This window comes from Felis catus, chromosome E1 (genome assembly GCF_018350175.1).
Source record: "Felis catus isolate Fca126 chromosome E1, F.catus_Fca126_mat1.0, whole genome shotgun sequence".
NCBI lineage: Eukaryota > Metazoa > Chordata > Mammalia > Carnivora > Felidae > Felis > Felis catus.
The window spans coordinates 47,085,546-47,107,140 of NC_058381.1; the positions used below are offsets into that span (position 1 = coordinate 47,085,546).

The window sequence follows — 21,595 nt, forward strand, 5'->3', positions numbered from 1 at the left end:
AACTTTGTTCCTTTTAGGATGTAAATGAAGCACCTTTCTTCTGTGGCCAGGGCTCAGTTTTTGGTCAGCTGGCTAGTGTATCCAACTGGGAGAGATCCAGGGACCAACTTCTAGCCAGTGTGACAGGTAAAGAAGGGGACACTGAGGCCCAAAGCCAGGCTTTCTAACTAATCCTCCTTCTCTATATTCTCACCAGAGCACCTAGTGATGGGGGTTGTAAAGGGAGCGGGCAACAGCATATCTACAGTCAAGTTCTTTAGTCTTTCTTCCTTGTTCCTTCCCTGCTTCAAACACTCACCTAGAGTGTCTGATGGGGTGGGAAGAGGGATGTATCAGGGCTGATCTTTGTATAACAATGGTAGGGACTTTGGTTACATACAAGAAATGAAAAATCAATAACTGAAGATACTGGGAGCCAGGTTTCTCACTGTCAGAGAAGAGAATTATAAATTTGGAAAGAGGTGAAGCTAGAATAAACCCTGTGACACTAGACTAGAACTTGAACTGGTGTGCACTCCTAGTTTTTAACAGGTAAATACAGACACAAATATAGAGGTGAGTGTGTAAACATGTATGTACAGAATTGCCTACAAATATTTCTTAGCTGGGTCCACAGAAAGGGCCCAGAAACAATGATACCCACTTGCAAGGAGTACACCTTGTAGCAAAATCTCAGGTTTTAAATGCATTGTCCTCTAATAAGAATTAAGGTTCCTTGGAGAAATGGCTGACTCCACAGCTAGGCCAAGAAACAAGATGATCCTGGAACAACTTGTTGCTACAAAAAGTAAGGAAATGCTCAGAGAATGATAGAGGTATGTCAAAAGGACCCTGGCCAAGTCTAGGACGATTTCAGCATCAAAATAAATAATGCTAGTAACAGATTATAACCCTCTGAGAGAAACTGGAATGGGTAAGTCCATATTTACAGAAAGGGGGAGAAAACTCTACCCCACAGTATACTGTTGAAAAACAAATCTAATAGAGCAATAATACAATTAATAATTATAATAAATGACACCATTTAGCAACCCTCATAGTAACCACTGATTTACACAAGAAATATCAACACATGCTCCAACTGGTAGGTCAAAATGTGGTGAGAAATAGGTTATTGACATAGTCTTAAACTGTCTGCCCACAAAAGACATATTAATTGCTCATTAATTACTAAGTACAAAGTATTTGTCAACTTCATATTGGAGAAACCTGGCAGCACGATCGCAACCAAGAGATAAGAGTTAACATCCACAGTAAAAAATCTGATTATCATTTGCCTTGTGATATGATACACTGAGAGGGCAGCACCATTTCTGTGGTATTCCTAGCAAAAACACATAAATCATAAGGAAACATGAGATAAATTCAAATTGAGGGACATTCTACAAAGTAACTACAAAGACATATACTCCTCAAAAATGTCAAAGTCTTGGGGCGTCTGACTGGCTCGGTCAGTAGAGCATGCGACTCTTAATCTTTTGGCTGTAATTTCAAGCCCACATTGGGTGTAGCAATTATTTAAAAATAAAATCTTTAAAAATAATGTCAAGGTCATCAAAGATAAAAGGAACTGTTCATCTGAAGGAAACTAAAGAGACATGACAACTACATGAAATCCTAGATTGGATATTGGACCTATGAAGGACATCATTAGGACAACATTTGAAGGATTAAGTGGATTGGATGGTAACAATTAGATTATCATTACATTCCAGATTTCGACAGCTGTGTTGTGGTTAAGTAGGTGAGTGTCCTTGCATTTCAGACATATATACTGTAGTATTAAGAGGTCATGGGGCCCCATGTCTACAATTTATTCTCAAATGGTTTCAGAAGTGATCGGTTAGGGGTGCCTAGGTGGCTCGTTGGTTAAGTTGGCTGACTCTTGATTTTGGCTCAGGTCATGATCTCATGGTTTGTTAGTTCCAGCCCCACATCGGGCTCTGTGCTGACAGTGCGGAGCCTGCTTGGGATTCTCTCTCTTTCCCTCCCTCTCTGCCCCTTCCCTGCTTGCATTCTGTCTCTGTCTCAAAATAAATCAATAAACTTAAAAAAAAAAAAAAAAAAGATCAGTTAGAGAACCTGGGTAAAAAATATATAGGAGCTTAATATAAAACATACGTGTAATTGAGACTCATTTCCAGGACACATGTTTAAAAGTTCATGGTCTCCTAGATTCCACAGGGTCTCTATTGGCTCCTTTCCCCATGGAAAATTGTAGTAAAGTTTATTTCCTTTTCGTCCCTCTTCGTCCTGACAATCACTGCTGCTGAAGTTAGATGGACTCTTGGCAAACTAGAAAAGAAACTTGTTTTATTAACTTGTTAAAACAAATGTTACAAAGTAAAGTTGAGGGGCGCCTGGGCGGCTCAATCAGTTAAGCGTCCAACTTCGGCTCAGGTCATCATCCCGCAGTTCATGAGTTCTAACCCTGTGTCCAGCTCTGTGCTGACAGCTCAGAGCCTGCAGCCTGCTTCATATTGTGTCCCTGCCCCTCCCCCACTCATGCTCTGTCTCTCAAAAAAAAAAAAAAAAAAAAAATTAAAATAAGAAAAGTTGTGGGGCACCTGGGTGGCTCAGTCAGGTAAGTGTCAACTTTTGATTTCAGCTCCAGTCATGATCTCATGGTTCGTGTGGTTTTGAGCCCTGCATTGGGCTCTGCATTGAGAGAGCAGAGCCTGCTTGGGGTTCTCTCACCCCCCTCTCTGCCCCTTCCCTGTGCTCTCACTCTCTCAAAATAAGTTAAAATAAACATTAAAAAAAAAAAAAAAGGAAAGCTGCCTGAGACTTTCTATGCAGGAACTGAATGCAATTGGTCAGATTCCAAATAAAAATTATGAAGTTTAGTTAAATGAGTGAATATATTGCTAAAAATATTGTTTTTAGTTTGAAAGAACTACAGAGAAAAACTGTTGGAGCTATCTAACCTTTCTGAGGTCAGTTAGTAAGAGGGGAAGGTGACCATAAACTAAGTGGGGTCAAGAAGAAAGTGTATACTCACCATTCTTATCCTTTGTGGAGAGTGTGATTATTTGTAATTATTCCACTCAGTTTAGTGGGTGTTTGGGGATTTTAAGAATTGGAGAGAGATAAGACAATGGTGAGCCACACATGCTTACTTCAACTGTTTTCCTTCAGCAGGTACTAAAACTTAATTATAAATTACAGAACCATTTTGACAAATACAGAGTTCATGGAGGCAGGGTACAAAAGTTGAAGATGTAGGGTGTGCAAGGGTCAAACTCTACAGCAGCCAGGAATGCCAAGTGAGGGACTTGAACTCTATCTCGAATGCAAATGCTTACTCAACAAAAGCTTCTGAGCAAGAGAGACATCAACAGGTATCTCTACCAAAGAAACTTTTTATATGCAACAATGAAAATCATTACAAAGAGGTTTTTACTTGCATTTATCTATTCGTTATAGCTCTTACAAGCATAATGTAGCTACACCAAATAAAATTTTTTATTGTAGAGAAATATTATCTCTGACATACTAAGACACTCTACCTATTAACTATTAAATTAACGGTACCTTTCTCCACCACAGGAGTCGATGACGTAACCAGAAATCAAGCCACTGGCCTGCAGTTCTTGCTGAAGTAAACCAAACCAGTGAAGCCTCAGTCTTCTCACCGATTCTTTGGATATCAGAAATATCAGAGTTACTTACTTGGAAATTATATAATCTATCTGGATCAAAGGGAGAGTGACTGGTTCTTGACTACTTAAATACAAGGCCATGTTATTTGTTATTTTTCTGTACCTTTTAACACCATCAGGTGTCTGCTTAGTATCAGAAACAGGATGAAAACACACTCCAATCTGAGCAAGGCCATAAGGTAGCCTCCTGTTTACCAGATCCAGGCAATTAACATAGTGCTCCAAAGCACCTGTCAAAAGATAAATTCATCATCATATAAATCTATTCCATATACCCAAGTCATAAGGGTCAGTTTATAAACAAGTTAACAATATAATAATGCCAGCAAAGCGGTACAAGTAGCATGGAACTATTAAGGCAGATCTTAATTGATTACCACTTAGTTTTAGGTGGTTTCCCCACAACTTGATTTTCAAATCAATAAGAAAGTTGAAAGTATAGTACAATAAATATCTGTAAACTCTTCAGCTAGATACACCAACTGTCAACATTCTGCCACATGTTTTCTTGTTCACCCCGAAACATTTCAGCATGTGGCTCCTGAAATTATTCTCTATCATTACTGCACCATAAAATTGATCGTGATACCACAATTTCATCTAACACATGGTCAATATTTTATTTTCTCCAATTGTCACCCAAAATGTCATTTATTGCTGTGGTTCCTGCTCTGCGTTTTTACCAGGTCTCTTTAATCTATTTTAATCTAGAACATGTCCCCTTGCTCCTCCCTCCTTCTCTAACTTTGCTTTTAATGACATTGACTTGACTGGAGTCCAGGACAGTCATACTCAAGATCTGGCTAATTGTTTCATTAATTGGGGTAAATCATTTTTAACAGAACTAAATACTACATAGTTGATATGTAGGTCTTCTTGCATTTTAACAGGAGGAACATAATTTCAAATTATCCCATATTAATGAAACCAAATTTGATTACCTGATCAGGTAGTAATATCCATTCCCCAGCAACAGCCTGCTCAACAAACTTCCACCCAACATTTTAGAATCCATTCATGATCCTGCTTGAATCATTATACTGGGGATTGCAAAATCATTAGAAGGTGACTTTTCTGTCTTTCCTTCTACACGTATTTCATAGCTTCTGTAAAAACAATGTTTTTCCATCCCTTTCTCCTACCGGCAGTCTCAACTATTTATTTTTTGATTAACACTATAAATTTCTATTTTTAATGTGTTATAATCTATTACTATTACTAATTAATATTCAGCTGGATTCTCCTTCAAGCCATTATCTTTGTCCTTGTGATATAACTCTACTAGTCTTCAAGTAATTCTTTGCTTTCTAGCACCATAAAATGTCTCAAACTCACTTTGTACTTTCCCTGCCCCAGATCTGGGATTAGCCATTTCTCCAAGCACTGGTTCATTTTAAAAATCAAAGTCTGGGTACTAGTTGTGTTTATTGCTATTGTCATTACTTCTAGGTCCTTTCAAAATGAAGAAAGTTAAGAAATGTTTTTCAAAATTATGAGGTCATACTAATATTAATATAATATTGCTGATTCAAATTTAACATTACAAAGTTTATCCTTGCCTTCTTTTATATTTGTATCTTTTATATTATATTTGTATCTCTTTTTTCTTACAGCGAAAATCTTGGTTCCTAATAACCTTAACCTATCCATCTACTTGCTTTATCATCTAACATATATGAAACAGCTTCAGAATTATATTTCCAACATTTCTATCTGGAATAAATCTAAATTCAAGAGTTCTTTGTGGTTCTTTATGCACTGAGATGACATCCCACTAAATGACAGCATTGTGTTCAAATTACTTGAGATTTCCACTTCCGATAATAGCACACTAGTCTGCTGATGAGAAAAGCTGGTAAAGAAATTAAAAAAAAAAAAATCTGTTTAACGACTATCAAGGCAGTAAGGACTTGTGGGTCCAAAACATGGAGAGAAGGGTAGAGCAGAGAGGTGAACCCAACAGTTATTGTTGCTTTTCTAACGCTCAAGTAGCAGAGCTGAGAAGCTGAAATGCTGAGAACTTCCTGACAAGTTATGGGACTGGAAAGTACAAAAATTGTAGTTCCGGGCTCCTGAAGGAGGAGGTGCCAAGGTAAACACTCCAGCCTTTCATGAGGGACATTCAAAGAACTATAGTGTAGGAGTAAAGATGAAAACACTTAAGACCAGCCTCCAATAAACTCAATCTTGAATTGCATTAAGAAGATATGCTCCCACGATAGCTGCCTGCCGAAAGCAAAAGTAAATCCTCCCAGGAAGAAGAAAACACCACCAATATCTCAATTTATCTCTCCAACTTATAAACAAATTACAGAGAATATCAGGAGAAAAGTCCAATGACCAAAAGCCGGAGATACAGACACTCGAAACAGATACATCTCGGTCATTAGACACAGACTTTAAAATGTGCTTGTGTTCAAGAAAGCTGATGACAAGATGGGAGAAGAGGTTTAACACGTGTAATTTGTCACAGAAGGACAGAAGAAAGAGACAATTAACAATAACAATATCTGGAAACAAAAACATAAAAGACAATAACAATATCCAGAAACATAATGGCTGAGAATTTTAAAAAGCTATTCATAAGTAGAGGCTACCAAAGTTGTCCAGAGATGAAATAAAGAAAGCAAGGACCTTGGGAATAGAAAGTAGCAAACTGGGTAAGTCTGAGCTAAAAACACCAGTCAATTAAAGGATTCTGCAAATAAGTGGTTTTAAATTTGCTAAAGAAAAGGTCTGATATATCAAAAGACGTTTTGATGAATGGGCATCTAAGCGAGCTAAGTTTCATTTTCTAACAGGGAAGAAAACATTGATTTGTTTTGGACATAGTAACAAGTGGTGATTTAACTCCCCCAGAAAAAAGACATGGAATAGTTAAAGTAGCACAAATCAGAACTGTCACAAATACTCACCAGTTTGTTTTATTAGGGAAATCTTTAAAATATGGGTACTAATTTTCAGACAACCATGGACATTGGGTTATTTTAAGTTACTTTATAGTGCCACCTAATTAAAATAGCAAGGATAGCATTTTGCAAAGATGAGAGGCTGTGGCTGCAAGTCTGTCCTGTAAAGAACCGTTATTTTTTGTTATTTTATTTTATTTTATTTTTTTTACTTTTTTCAGAATCTCTGCTATCATGTTCTATTTGACTCCAAGGGCAAATTGTGACCTACAAATTTCTGTGTATTCACTCAAGAATTATTTATAAAGCTTGATTAGTACTATTATTTTTTTAACTGACTCAAAAATCACTTAAGGGGCACTTCAAACAACTGTAGACCAGTTTTCTGTAAGAAAAAATTGGGGGAGGGGGGATTTTCATTTTGCTCTAGAAAAATAAGCTTTTGGTTAGTCTATTGCGTGTAAAATTAAAGATAACTAAGTATTTACAAACGTTTTGGTAACGTCGAACAAATGACTCACATCATTTAATTTAGGCCCGAATTCTGGAGCTGCTCAATTGAACTCTGGTGTTGTCCAGTCAAATGGACCAGTTTTCTCCATGGTAGGAAGTCAATATACCCAACTACATCAAAAAGATGAGAACCAGATAATTCCCTTCCCACGTGAATACAAGGCCTGTTGCAATTCGCGAAATCTACCAAGACTGCCTTTCCACCCCATCTATTTTGAAGCATGAAATCGTGAAGCATACCGTGAAGAAGGTTCTCCCGTAGTTTCCCAGAAGTTTTTAGTAAGTTGTCAAGAAATGCTACTAGCTGTTCCTTACTCAGCTCTTTGTCTTGCAAGAGTTCGCGTAGAGTTGCTGCTGAAACTAACCTGAAGGTACTGTCCCCGGGCAGCAAAGGGCCTGGCTCATGGTGGAGGGCGTCTACCGGGAAGACCTGCTCCCTTAACACCACCACGGAGGACCACCATTCTGCCGCCAGGTTCTTCCGCAACTCTATGCCCAAGGGGCCAAAGCCGGGGTGGCACCCGCTCAGAAGAGAATGTCGGCTAAGCTGCCGCCTGCTGCCGCTGAAGAAATGCCTTCTCTGACAGATCTCTAGCAGCTCCTCGCTCCCCTCACCGGACTCGGGGACTTCGGTCGGCTCGCTCCCCCGGGGCAGCTCCGCTTGCGACCGCAGGGGCACTCCGAAGGAGCTACTCCCTTCCGTCAAAGGCTCAGGCTGCCCCCCATCCACTCGACCTCCAAACCCAGACAATAGGCACCTGCAGACTTTCTGGCAGGCCCTGACTGCAGCACCAGAACGCATCGCCCACGGGAGTTAAACAGCAGTATCCTATTAGCTGGCTGGTCCCGGGAAACGGCCACAAACGTGAGCCCAGGAGCCAACTGCGCAGGCGCGACGGAAGTGCGCGGACGCCCGGCTGGCCACGCCCACGGAAGCGCGTCCGTGTTTCGGTTGTAGCGGCTGCAGGCCTAGGCCAGTAGCTATGGCCGGCGCAGACCCGGTACCGTTTCTCGCCTCAACCAAGTTCGGCCCCTACTTTTTAGCCCTCATTAGCACCGATAAAGATCATCGTCGTCTACTTTTCACTATCGTGCTGTACCAAGTCCGCTTTGCTTCTCAAGTGTTTTGCAAATCACATCAAAATACTTGTGTTCGCCAAATCGCCATTTAAATACACCTTTTCAATTTCAGGTGTTTGCGTAAATAACTGTTAGCTCTTTTAAAGTCTTAGCCCTTTATAGATTAGAGACACAAGCTTTAGTTGCAACTCCTTGTAAATGTTGCCGCTACCCGCAAAGAGGTTCTCTGCTCTCTGGGGTTGGGGTTGTATGACAGGGAAGGGTATGGACCTTTCACATTTTGGCAGTGTTTCTCAAAAGGGAGTCCTCGGCCAGCAGTGCCTGCACCCCCTGGGAACACTTTTGGAAAAGGAGCCCTGTGACCTTTTAAACAAATCCTCCAGGTGAATGTGGAGGCACACGGATAATCAGTGGTAGAGGCAAGTTTTCCCACTAGAGGATCCTTCCACAGGCCCATCAAAGCGTAATGCGTGATTAGCGGTCTCAAAACCAAACCAGGATTACCTAGCAGGCACTTAAGACTTCACAATTTTCATTTCCACACTTAGAGCCTTTAGAATTGCCCAAATGGTGGAAAGGTGCCTCAGCCCGCTGAGGAAAATTGTTGCTTCCCAAAGCCCACAACTCCAATTTCTAAGCCTCCCTTAGAGCAGTTAGGGTAACCTTGTAAGACTAATTTGGGTTAAGAGACACAAGCAACTGGATTTCACTATACACCACCAAAGGGCAGTTTGTGAAAGGAGGGTACAATGGCTGAGGCAGTTGAATTAACCTAACAATAGTTAAAATTTATCAGGCTCAGAAAATCATTCCATACAAGCACATGTGCATTAGTTTGTAAAAAGCTTTAAGACCGTATTGCGTATTGCTTGTAATTCTATTACAAGAACTGCAAAGCTGGGCTCTATCAACGTGTTTTCCAATCAGGAAACACCAGGGAAGAGGCCTATACGCAAATAAATAAAAGCGAGAACGGGGAGAAAAATCACATTTATTAGTTCAGACAACCACAGGCTGGACACAACACACATGCTAAAAAGTGGACTGTCTTAAAACTTACTTCAAAGGTAAATAGGTAAATGTTTTCCACAGCCCCACAATCGTTTCAATAAATGTTTACAAATTAAAAGGCCGTTAGACATTAAACAGTAAAATATGTAATAAATACTCCAACCTACCCCAAAAGCTTCTTAAGTTAAAAGTCATAATGAATTTGACTAACCATGCTATTGAAAACTGTTCAGTTACTAGACAGGCTGAATCAGTTTTCAATGTATTAGTCCTAAAAATACCAATCCCCATCCCCCACCCCAAGCAAATTCTAGTTAAGTTTTACATTTTAGAGATAAGGCATTGACACCAATTAAAGCCTCAGTTTAATAATCAAAATTTAAATGAAGTCTCAGTAAGACCTCTCCTCTCCTGACAAAAAGGAACATAAATACCAGACTGTCTGGGAAGACATTCAGACCTATTTCTAGTCATAATTGAAATGTAGTATTAGAAAGGTTGGTGAGCCAAAATTGTATCGAAAACCACCACCCCTCCCTTGACCTTTCTAGAAATAAAAACCCACGTTGACCCTAAGACGACTTGTACAATGGTCACTGTGCTTTTGGTTATGTTGCCTCCTCTTGGTTAACTATTAACTTCAACAAGATTTTTGTTTATGAATAGACCCTCCAGTCTGAAGTCTTTAGAATTCCCTGAATTATTGGAAAGATATTCATGATTTCCCATATAACTAGTTAAGAGCCCCAGCAAGCCCGAAGACTACAATCTACATAAACTGAAACTTAGCTCTTAGCCAAACGTCTTACAAGGTGTAAAGTTTTTAGCTTTAATCACCATTTCAGTTAATTCACAGTAGAGCCAAGAGCAAAAATATAATCTATTCTGAAACAGCAAGCTATTTGGAGCTTTTCAAATGATGAAATTTTACAAATGAATAAAGTCCTCCATGTTGCTCTCACATGAAGCACTTTGAGGGTGGGGCTGCGCAGTTGGTTATTTCCTACCTTAATCTCACTTTACCATTCTGCTACCAGGCTATTAAATGACTCACCTGATGAGGTACTTACAAAAAGCCTTGATGCAATTTTGCCTAAAATTATAAATTTAAACTCATTTTACTTCTTGCAATATAAATAGACCGTTTTAAGGAGGGCCTTCTGATCTCCCCACTTCCCAAACTTAAATTATAGAAAGGAGCAGTCTTTTTAGTTTTTATGGTTAAAAAAACAGACCATCTAAGCAAAGTTTTACATGACATTATATATGTAAAATAAAGTACAATTTCCACTTAATTCAGTCTTCAAATATTTTTTATTGGAAGGCCATGCGTTGCCTTCATTTATTGTATTTCAAATCACTGTACATTTACTTGTGAAAACACTGCCTGCATTTTCTAGTACAAAAAAAACCTAAAAATTGTTTCAGGAATGTAGAGAAATATCCAACTTAAATAGCGAAAAAGTGCACCATAATTACTGCTGCACTGCAGTCATTTCTGCATTTCCCATGTTTCTTAAATAACTATCTTGTCTGATAACACACAATATAAAGAGCAATTATGAAAAACAGACATTTACATATGCTTCTAAAGTCTTATTGAGAATATCCTGTTGGCATTGGATAACCAATCATAGGTGCAGCTGCAGTAGCAGGATATGCATATGCCTGTTGGTTCATACCATTGTGCATATTTGGAACGTTACTTCCATATTGCTGAGTGCTATCATAACCGTTCTGGTAAGTCCCTGTTGGATTACCAGTCCTAAAACTGGTCTGTATACCAGCAGACACAAAATTACTTCCAAAGCTCCCATTGGTGTAATTTGCAGCACTGTAAACACCATTCTGAGTTTTTGCCCCAAAATCTCTCTTAAGCAGACTAGAATAACCTCGGTCATAATTTTCCCTGTCTCTAAAGGTATTAAATCCACCCCTTTTGCCCGCAGAGTATCTGTCCCGACGGTCATCCTTCATGCCTCCTCTACCCCTGGAACGACCTGTCAAGAAAAAAAAGATAATTGCATGCTGATTATTTCCATGCCACAAATCACTACTGACACAAAAAGGAATTAGGTAGCAAGTAGCTCTATTCACCCTGTAAAGTGTTTCTCAGTTTCATATTAAAGATTTTTACTCACCCGCCAATCCCATTTAAATGGATTTGTAGACCATCATGTGACCCCAAATCACCAACATTTCTTAATGAAGGTTGGTCTTACCTGAACCTCTGTCTTCGACCAACTGAAGCAACTTGGGATTAATTGCTTGATTAGCTTCACGAAGCACAGAGATAAGGTCGCTCACTTGCTTTATGTTATTAGGTGTAAAGAAAGTGTATGCTGTGCCTGTTTTGGTACTGCGAGCAGTTCTTCCAATTCGATGAATATAATCCTCTGAGGAGTTAGGGTAGTCATAATTGATGACAAATTTCACATCTTCCACATCTGTAAGGTGTTGCAGTGTGGCAAAATAGCAATGTACGGAGTTTTGCACACCACAACAGCCAGACCAAAAATAAAAAGTTAGACAATTGTATTCCCAAGAAGGTACGGGCTGCAAAAAATACAGTTAAAATGGTTATCCATTCCCTGTAGGAATACCATTGAAATTGAAGAGGGGGGGAAAAAAAAAAGCACACACCATCTACCTGGATGTCTCATTACCCACCCAATGATAGACAGCCTGTCAGTAAGACGTGTATTCTCTAACATATTCCCAAACCAGCAAGTCCCCTTACAGATCGTCAAGTGACATCTGAATGCTTCTGCGCAGTAGGGCCACTTAAAGGTTCACAGCAACCTCTTCATGTGCTCATTTTGAGGACCTTTAAACAAAAATGTACATGGTCCTTTGCATTACACACTCATCAGAAGTTCAAAATTCTGGCCACACTGCTTGTCTTGCCAAGACCTTACAACCGCAGCTGCAAGAAAAACATACCTGTCCCCCAAAAGTTGTTTTTATGCACTGTGTCTCGTCTAGGCAAGCGCTTCCAAGAAGCCAGGATTCACTTGAGAATGTGTCTCTCTCTGGCAGGTCTCGACATGACGACTACTGTGTAGGTGAGGGAGGAACTTTCAAAGCACTTTCTTTTCCCACTGACTAAGTGTGAGAAGTTGCTCCTGCTCTAGATCTCATGTGCCAGTACTCACCAATTTGTAAAAGGCTTAGTACCTTTTAAAGCTGCTCTCTCCATTTCAAACTTGAACAAAAATTTCATTGAACATTGAAGTTTGGAAATAGTTCTTCAACATTTCAGCCAACTCACTGAAACTCAAAGACCCACAGATCACAGTAAACAGTTTGAAACAGTGCTGTACCATGGCAGTCATGCAAAGCATGGGACAGAAGAAATACCACGGCAGTGAACTGTGAGGATAACTTGCACTTTTTTCCCCCGGAGAGAACAGTTTACGGGGCAGAGGTGGTATGTTCTGCCTTTTGAAGATTACTGGCACACTTTCAGCTTTTCACCTCTCTAATCGACTGGAAGCAGCCAGCCGACCACTAGTCCTCCATCCCCCTCGAGTCCTCCGATTGTCATGCCTAGGCCTTGCCAAAGGCTGCACCTTTATATGAAAAAAACTTGGAAAAAATGCAGAGGTTAAAGAAAGCAATAAACTTTCTTTAAAAAAGTATATGGAGATCTTCTGGGAAACCGAGCCATGAATTCGAGTTTTTACTAACCTAGCCCTCTGGAGGCCACATCTGTAGCAATCAGAATAGGAGCTTTTCCATGTTTGAATTCTGTGAAAGAAAAACTATCATCAATAATGTAAGAATGACAGGTTTTAAGAAAAAAATTTTCATTTTCATTTGACTTACCATTTAGAACCCAGTCACGTTCCTGTTGACTCTTGTCACCATGGATACCCATGGCGGGCCACCTACATTAAAGAAAAACTATCAGTAAGTTCACCTTTAAAACCTGATAGATTTTAGTCTGCTTAAAAAACTAATCACAATTTCCTTTAGTTTTACCTGATGTACAGTTTTATTTACACCAGATATAACTGCCATCCATGAAACTCAAATCTGTTACTTTCAATCTGTTTGCCTCTCCCTCTAAACTCAGCTCTCATACACCTGCTTCAATGGAAGAAGCCCACATACCCGTCTCTCCTCATTTTTCTAGTAAGCTCATCACATCTTCTTTTGGTTTCGACAAAAACAATGGTTTTATTCTCCTTCTCACTCATGATCTCTTCCATTAGACGAATAAGTCTTGGAAAAACAAATTGTGAATTTTAATAAAAGAAGTCCACAGTTACAGACACATATTTATGGTCAGTGAAATCACTAACTTCGATTTACACAACTCAAGTAAAAACACCTGCTTGAACACTTGTATCAAGCAATTCTATCCCTGGTCCTTAAACCATAAAGGAGTTCCTTTTCCTTCTTTGCTCTATGGTGATAACCAGTTGCGTGAATGAAGGAAAATATTTTAATAAGGATCGACAGACTGATTTTAAACAAACACACCCAACATTGCACCCAACTGAAAATCATTTTTAAGATAACCTATCAAACGGTTAACTCCTGAATTTGTACAGTGATGTTTTTAGAACAATACTTCTACAGAAAACTTACTTTTCATCCTTTTCTACATCATGACATACATCCACAATCTGAAGAATATTGTGGTTTGCACTCAGTTCTAGTGCACCAATGTTTATGTGAATGTAGTCTTTCAGGAAATCTTCAGCAAGCTGTCTTACTTCTTTTGGCCAAGTTGCACTCCACATTAGGGTTTGCCTATCAGGCTGAAGAATTTTGGGTTAAAAAAAGCATTGTATTCTAAGAATAAATCTTTGAGATAAGTTTGAAAAGGAAACATTTTTAAAGGCTAACTTACTCTTATCTGATCCACAATCTTCCTTATTTGGGGTTCAAAGCCCATATCAAGCATTCTGTCTGCTTCATCAAGGACAAGGTAGGTGGTTCTTCTCAGATTGGTTTTCCCACACTCCAAAAAGTCAATCAGTCTTCCAGGTGTTGCAATACAGATTTCCACACCTTCAATGAAACACATGATGTAACTACAACACGTAGTGTGAAAGTTCTAGAACCAACACTGACAAAATTATTGTTACGTGCCTCTCTCCAAATCACGAATTTGTGGTCCCTTTGGAGCACCACCATAGATGCAAGTGGACTTCAAGCGACATGCTCTACAGTATTCAGCAGCTACTTGCTGTACTTGTTGGGCCAGTTCCCGAGTTGGTGCCAGCACCAAGCACTAAAAGAAACACAAAGCAGAGCAGATTTTAACAGAGTCCCGGATCCTAGTTTTAAACTTACTGGCATTATGCTGGCAGGTAATTGATGTTTGCTGTAAAGACAGCTTTGTCTCCAACTAAGTTGAATAAGACAACTAACATCTCCATGTAAAAGCATGAGTTTTTTGCCACATACAAACATTTGCTACAAATCTCTCCATCATACTCCTAAGCAAAAGCTAATAAAAATATGTCTACTTACAATAGGCCCATCACCTCTCTCTAGGAATGGCTGATGATTGATGTGGACGATAGCAGGCAGCAAATACTATGGGGGGGAGGCAAACAACAGAAATTAAGTTAAAATGTTTCCGGTTTCTTTATATTCTCAATTTGTTTTCTCTAGCACATCACCACCGAATAAAACTCAAGAGTTATCCCAAACTTACAGACAACGTTTTCCCGGATCCAGTCTGTGCTACTCCAACCATATCCAATCCACTTAGAGCAACGGGCCATCCCTGAGCTTGAATAGCAGTGGGCTCAGTAAAATTCTGTCTTGCAATGACATCCATTACGTTAGCTAAAATTAGCAACAATTCAATAAAAAATTAGCAAAACCAGAAGAAAAAGAATAAATGAAGTGGGGGGGGGGAACCTCAAAACTAGGCACTTACCAGGGAAGTTCGCTTCATAAAAATTCAGAACTGGCTTTGGGCAGTTGTGACCTCTAACCGTAATTTCCTTACTCCTTCTGTATGTCTCCACCTCTTGCTAGAAAACAAATTTTAATGATCTACTAAGTACCATGACAACCTTCACTAATATGCAAGTCAGCAGGTCCCTAACTTTTTAAATGATTAACAAACCTTAATGGGATTTTAAACCTGTATCCACATACAGACACCACACAGCACAAGATTCACCTATTGTGGTTATAGTCAACAACTCTGAAGTACAAAAATCCCAAGCCACCTGTTTTTCTAAGTACCACCTCTTTCTTAGCTACCATAAAAGTGTGAATTTCCCTTAATTTGGTCATTTCCAAAACCTCTCGATTCAGATTTTAAGTCATTATTGAATTATAGCCTGATAAAACCATGTGAAATTACTCACTGCTGTGCGCCTAGCCAAATCAGGGTGCTCTTGATAAAAATTCTTCTCAAATTTGGGCAGCTCATCAAGATTCCACTTCTTTTTGACTAGTTTTTCCCCAGGGTTTCCAAACTTCTTTCCAGATAGGGGCCCTGCCCTACTTCCCCCAAATCGAGGTGCACCAAACCTGGAAAAACAAAAACAAAACCAAAAACCTCACATTTTCAAATGTCTACGTAGTGATTTACATACATACAGACTTTTCATCCTTTGGCACACACTAAAGGTAAATGACTTTCACAGCTTGAAGACTTAGCACTGCCCTTGGTGATGGTCATGCTATCAAAAGCCACCATTAGCACCATCTCTCTCCCTTCCCGTTGTCCCAAGTACACACTACTAAAGCCAAGTCAACAGCCCGGGATATAGCAGGTCGGAAACTGGCTGCCCAAACGCCCCAAGTTCCGATTACAAGGATAGACAACAGCTTATGGTTACTAGCCTTTCCCGTGAGCTTAGGAATTAAACGTCTGGGAAAGAGACAATACAAGGGAGGAGCTTAACAGCGATATTATTTACCGACTGTTTTCAAGCAAAGAAGCTTTGATTTTAAGGAATAACGGGACGACACAAGCAATGAGAACAGAACAAGGACGGTGGTCTCAGGGACACTTACGCAAGCCAATCGAATTGGGGGTATCCCGCGGAAGAGCTCCTGATTCTGATAGCAAAATTATATAACGCAAAGAAAAAGAAGAGGAGGAGCTGGCAACTACCGGGGGAGGAGTCCCGGACCGGGCGGCGTTCCCGCTGGGGCGGCGCTTCCCCCTTTGTCTCGCATTTCTCTCTGCGCCACATTTTCTCGACGCTGCCATTTTGAGCTCCTCCGCCGGGCGGGGTAACAAAGGCGCCGCCGCCATGTCCGACGCCGGCATTTTGTACCCGCGACCCAACCACATGGCCGATTCCCGCGGCGCTGGCCACCCTGCTGCCCCTGTCACATCAACGGGTTCGGAGGCGAGCCCGGCGGCTCTCATAGAATTCCCGGGGCACCTAAACCACATCTCGAACGGTTGCACCTAATAGCGACGACTTCACCCTCTTGGAAACGTCGCGCTTTCCTCCCCTCGAAATACCCTCCCCTGAATTCTCCCAACAGCTACTTAATCGCCGGGGAAACTTCGATGTCTTCCCCGCCAGCCCGCCAACAAAAGACCTTAAAAACCGTTAACAGAAAAACAGCTTTCAATCAGTTTTTGACAAATACCAAAATGGCGCAAGCCTTCGGTCACAAAAGCCTAAGGATAGGCTGAGAAACCCAAGTTCCTGTCGCCCCCGCCCGCCACCTTCATCGGCCTCCCATCCCCCACTGCCAGGCCTGACAAGTCCGTTCGCACACTCACCCTCGATCCCGGCCGCGGTCTCGGTCACTCGAATAACCCGACATGGCGTCAATGGTTGCGGTTGGCGGGGAACGAAATGGAGAGAATCGGGTGCGACGAGTCGCTGCGGGTGGCTTTGGCGACAGCAAAGCCTTGCGGGGGCGGCAGCGGCGGAGGAGCGGCGATGACTGAGGCCGGAGCTGCTAAACGAGAGACCGGTGGAAATGAATGAGGTGCCGGCCGCGTCCCGGCAGCCGGTTTTATAGTCTGGACCGCCTCCTCCGCCGCAAAGAATGCTGGGAGCCGCTCTATGACCTAATCACTCCGCCCCTGCGCAGAGGCCGCAACGCCCGCCGGCGTTCCGGGATCCGCCATGTTCTCGCCCCACCCCCCACCGCCCCTCCCTCGGAATCCCCGGTTTAGGGCCCCTTTCATGGCTGGACCCACCCACACTGAGATGTCTCAGCCTACACCCTATTCTTTACCTTTTTCTCGTTTTTCCACACCTCAGGGAGGCCACCCTGCCCTTTTCCAGGTTCAGCCTACCCAACAAAATGGCCAGCACAGGCCAACCCACTCAGCCCACTTGGAGATGTTTACGTCTCCAAAGAGCCCTCACGCCTCTAACCAAATGAGACGGGAAGGCGGAGCCAGACGTTGTCACGTGGCTGCTCCCGCCCATCGGGTAAGCGGACCGCACTACTTCTCCAGTTGGCTTCGGCGGAGGAATACGAAACGAAATAGCTCGCCGGAAGTTCCGTACTAATGCCCCCGGGAGACAGACCTGGGCTGCTGGGTGTGACCCGATATGTCAAACTCACCCACCTGAGAATCCCTTAGCGGGATATTGCCCGCGGCGAAGGGTATCTAGAGCCCACAAACCGCCGCCTCGGCCCGTGCTGAGAAAGGAAGTCCTCCTGTGATGACCAATCAGCAGCGAGAAGCCGTTCTAAAGTCCCACCCTCTTTCTCCCCCAGCCCTTTCGTTTCGTTCCCCCATCTCGGCAGTGCGTCTGCGCTGTTCGGCCCTTCCAGGACGCCGTCCATCGCGCGCCCAGTTGGGAGTCTAGCGGCAACCTGCCTCCGTGACATGGCCGGCTCAGAGGCTGGTGAGTCTCGGCCCGGAGCCCCGGTGTGTGTGGACTGAAACCGTTTAAGAACCCGAACGCCCCTGTTCCTTTTATCTCGAGTCCTCCGGCTGGACTCACTGGTCTGGCCTGCCGACGGGGCTCGTCACTGACACCCCGTCGTGGTCGGCGGGTTTGGGTCTCTTAGCCCCGCTCTCGGTTCGCTTAGTGGCCATCGAGCGCGATTTTGGGGTGTGAAGAGGAGGGCCCGCAGCACGCCTGCAGCCTGGCTGCAAAGAGGGCAGTCAGAAAGCAGAAAGTGTCCTCCTGGCACCTGTGTTCTCGGGAATCCAGCCACTGTCAGCGCGCTCTCTGCTTCTTGAATTGTGGAGACTGAGGCCGTACCTGCCTGTGCATTGAACTTTTGAGCAACGGCCCTCTTACGGTGTTGTTGATGCCCTTGCTAAAGTAGAACGGTGGTGGATTTTTCTCTTCGGTGCTCTGTGTCGTTACCTGGCTTTTTCTAGCAACCGCTTTCGAGAAGCGAGTTGATTGGGTTGCCTGGGACGCCTTCATCCTTTTCTTCCAGACAGCGTTCAAACTTCAAACCCTTTGGTTTGGTCAGCTTGAGAACTGGGCACGGGAAGAGAGAGAGAACCTGATTCTTGGAAGATACTCTCATTTGTTTCTGGGAAGAGGGAGATGATGTGCCTTGAATACACAGACACATTTTTAGAACCTGCTGAGCATGTCAGATACAGAGTAACAGAACTTTCTCTTTAGTTGCTAATTATATCAGGGCGCAAACATTTCAAGCTTTCTAAATTGTTCGAGAAACCCTTGAAGTGTGCTTGCTATAATTCCAACGGTGTCTGGGGGTGGGTTGCGGTGGCACAGGAAACTTCAGTGTTGATAATGTGCTAGCTCTGAATTTAGAGACATTTTTAGGTATTTTCTATGTTTTATTTCTTATACACTAAATATAATTAAAAACTAACAAATGTTGTAGTGGAAGTGTCATTACTTCACTTCTTAACAGCCTGCGTTAATCAGCCTATTGGGCACCAGAGAAATTCTGACTTGCACAAGATAATTGGGTAAAAACATGACTAACGCTATTGGGAATTTGAAACAGCATTCATTAATTAGTTTCTTGTAGCCTCAGACTATCGTTAAAGTGTCTTGCTTATGACATAATATTTGCTTACTTATACGTATGTTTTAAATAAAAACAGATTTGTGTGGCTTGTAAAATAAGAAAACGGTACATAACTTAGGACTTTAGCTTATAACGGTAGAAATTGGATTTGCATCATAGTTTTTACTACATTGAAATTCTAGCACTCTAGCACTTCCAGAGCGCTAGAAATTAAATAATGTATTTTCAAAATTCATGCCTTGGAGGGCCTTTGAACTTATATAGTAACCAAATTTCTTATCTTGTGCTTCATTCAATGTCTGTCTTTGTGGGGTCGACTTTTGCTATTTAAGGCTTATCTTTTTCCTTTCCTAACAGAGTGGATAACCGTTGCCAATAACCTTCTTTTGAAATGTCACATACACCTGAGGATACGAGAACTGGAAGACTGTGATGCTAATGTTTTTATTGCGCTTTATCAATCCATTTTGGGAGAAAAGGTACCAGGTAAGGGTACTAAAAAGTGGGAGTAATAGTGACTATATGTTAGGCCAGGTGTTTTGAGTGCCTTAAGTTAGATCCTGTGGTGTTCATAAAATCCTGTATTTTCTCTTTGTTTACATTTTATTTGTGTGTAACTGTTGCATTCGTTACCATAATAAAGACCCACATAGAGTAACAGCCTTGTTCAAATCAGCTTGAGTGGTCTTGATCATTGTGTCAGTCATGGCTAATACCTTGTGAAAGTCACACCTTTTCTGTACATATATTTTCAAAAATTCTAAAACTGAGTAGAACTTGGAAACTTGTTGGGTCCTGTTGCTTAACCAGTATTATGGATATGAATTGATGATTGTACTGCATCCCTGGTTGAGTAGCTCAGAGTCTTTATTCATAGATCTCTACTGTCTCTGCTATAACCATTAGTATTAAAGCTCTGTGTAGTCTCTTTTCCTTTCCCACTGTTACCATGAGTTAGTGCCCTCATCACTTGGAATAATGGAGATGGCCTCTAGCTGGTATCTTTGATGCTAGTCTTAACCTTCATTTGAGCACAGAGGCCTATAGTTATTAGACCAGTCTTTTAAAATACTTTTTTCAGGGCACCTGGGTTGCTTAGTCAGTTGAGCATCTGACTCTTGGCTTTGGGTCCAGTCATGATCTCAAGGTTCGTGAGTTTGAGCCCCACATCGGGCTCTGTGCTGACAGCATGGAGCCAACTTGGGATTCTCTCTCTGCCCCTCTCTGTCTGTCCCCTCCCTGCTCACTTGCTCTCTCTCTCTCTCTCTCTCTCTCTCAAAATAAAAGAAAAACTTAAAAAATAAAGTACTTTTTTCTTCCTTCCCCCGTTCATCTCCCTCAGTGCCAGAGAAGAAACTCCAAATATAAGTTCAGTGTTAAAATCTTTCCTCACTGTGGTCTTTACTGACCTTTTGGGTTTTTTTAAGTTTATTTTGATTTATTTTTAATTTTTTAAAGTTTATTTGCATTTCAAAGTAAGTTTTACTTTGTTTTATATTTTTATTTTTTAATTTACATCCAAGTTAGCATATAGTGCAACAATGATTTCGGGAGATTTCTTAATGCCCCTTCCCCATTTAACCCATCCCCCCTCCCACAACCCCTCCAGCAACCTTCTGTTTGTTCTCTATATTTGTCTCTTATGTTTTGTTCCCCTCCCTGTTTTTATATTTTTGTTTCCCTTCCCTATATGCATCTGTTTTGTATCTTAAATTCCTCATGAGTGAAGTCATACGATATTTGTGTTTCTCTAATTCTGCTTAGCATAATATTCTCGAGTTTCATCTACATAGGAGCAAATGGCAAAATTTCATTCTTTTTGATTGCTGAGTAATACCCGTTTGTATGTATACATAGATATATATATATGTACACATGCACCATATGTACATATACACCACATTTTCTTTATCCATCTGTTGATAGACATTTGGGCTGTTTCCACACTTTGGCCATTGTTGATAGTGCTGCTATAAACATTGGGGTGCATGTGCCCCTTTGAAACACCACACCTGTATCCCTTGGATAAATACCTAGTAGTGCAATTGCTCGTCATAAGGTAGTTCTATTTTTAATTTTTTGAGGAACCTCCATACTGTTTTCCAGAGTGGGCTCACCAGTTTGCATTCCCACCAGCAGTGCAGAAGAGATCCTCTTTGTCCACATCCTTGCCAACATCTGTTGTTGCCTGAGTTGTTAACGTTAGCCGCTCTGACAGGTGTGGGGTGGTATCTCATTGTGGCTTTGATTTGTATTTCCCTGATGATGAATGATGTTGAGCATTTTTTCATGTGTCAGTTGGCCATCTGGATGTCTTCTTTGGAGAAGTGTCTATTCATGTCTTTTGCCCATTTCTTCACTGGATTATTTGTGTTTTGGGTGTTGAGTTTGATAAGTTCTTTATAGATTTTGGATACTAACCCTTTATCTGATGTGTCATTTGCAGATATCTTCTCCCATTCCGTCGGTTGCGTTTTAGTCTTGCAGATTGTT

At 41.5% G+C, this 21,595-nt stretch overlaps 3 protein-coding genes across 14 annotated transcripts in view; 1 reads left to right on the forward strand and 2 right to left on the reverse strand.

The window, feature by feature from the left end:
- The window catches only part of POLG2 (DNA polymerase gamma 2, accessory subunit), a 31,211-nt gene extending 20,882 nt beyond the window's left edge, over positions 1-10,329 (reverse strand). For 8 of the 9 annotated variants that reach the window (XM_019818116.3, XM_011289313.4, XM_011289311.4 and 5 more), the window contains exons 1-4: positions 7,325-10,329; positions 3,766-3,892; positions 3,535-3,640; positions 2,122-2,295 (exon numbers count right to left, since the gene is read on the reverse strand). In XM_019818116.3, the coding sequence (XP_019673675.2) occupies positions 2,122-2,295; positions 3,535-3,640; positions 3,766-3,892; positions 7,325-7,886 (969 nt within the window). In that variant the 5' untranslated portion in view covers positions 7,887-10,329. The remainder of the gene's footprint in view (positions 1-2,121; positions 2,296-3,534; positions 3,641-3,765; positions 3,893-7,324) is intronic. The other variant, XM_019818118.3, reaches the window with a different exon arrangement.
- A 141-nt stretch (positions 10,330-10,470) lies between these two features.
- On the reverse strand, positions 10,471-17,840 carry DDX5 (DEAD-box helicase 5). 4 transcript variants are annotated; one of them, XM_006940503.4, is made up of 14 exons: positions 17,703-17,840; positions 16,899-17,077; positions 15,517-15,682; positions 15,078-15,174; positions 14,850-14,983; positions 14,663-14,728; positions 14,279-14,420; positions 14,037-14,197; positions 13,772-13,944; positions 13,292-13,402; positions 13,004-13,065; positions 12,866-12,925; positions 11,398-11,622; positions 10,471-11,175 (listed from the first exon to the last, which is right to left on the reverse strand). In XM_006940503.4, the coding sequence occupies exons 2-14, from the start codon at positions 16,940-16,942 to the stop codon at positions 10,772-10,774; spliced, it is 1,845 nt and encodes a 614-aa protein (XP_006940565.1). In that variant the 5' UTR covers positions 16,943-17,077; positions 17,703-17,840; the 3' UTR covers positions 10,471-10,771. The 4 variants fall into 4 exon arrangements, with proteins under 4 accessions (XP_006940565.1, XP_006940564.1, XP_003997116.1 ...); XM_006940502.3 differs by lacking the exon at positions 17,703-17,840 and adding an exon at positions 17,363-17,514; XM_003997067.4 differs by lacking the exon at positions 17,703-17,840 and having other exon boundaries at positions 16,899-17,127.
- A 20-nt stretch (positions 17,841-17,860) lies between these two features.
- CEP95 (centrosomal protein 95) overlaps positions 17,861-21,595 on the forward strand; it is a 43,548-nt gene continuing 39,813 nt past the window's right edge. The window contains exons 1-2 of the mRNA XM_003997069.5: positions 17,861-17,985; positions 19,460-19,588. Coding sequence (XP_003997118.2) covers positions 17,967-17,985; positions 19,460-19,588 — 148 coding nt within the window. The 5' untranslated portion in view covers positions 17,861-17,966. The remainder of the gene's footprint in view (positions 17,986-19,459; positions 19,589-21,595) is intronic.

Excerpts from the sequence above, each read along its gene's own strand:
- DDX5 (XM_019818115.3), bottom strand. The coding sequence starts at position 16,353 with ATGTGGCGCAGAGAGAAATGCGAGACAAAGGGGGAAGCGCCGCCCCAG. Across the intron at positions 13,945-14,036 it reads AGATTGTGGATCAGATAAGA|CCTGATAGGCAAACCCTAAT; the intron begins GTAAGTTAGCCT and ends AAAATTCTTCAG. Across the intron at positions 13,066-13,291 it reads AGAAAAATGAGGAGAGACGG|GTGGCCCGCCATGGGTATCC; the intron begins GTATGTGGGCTT and ends TCTTTAATGTAG.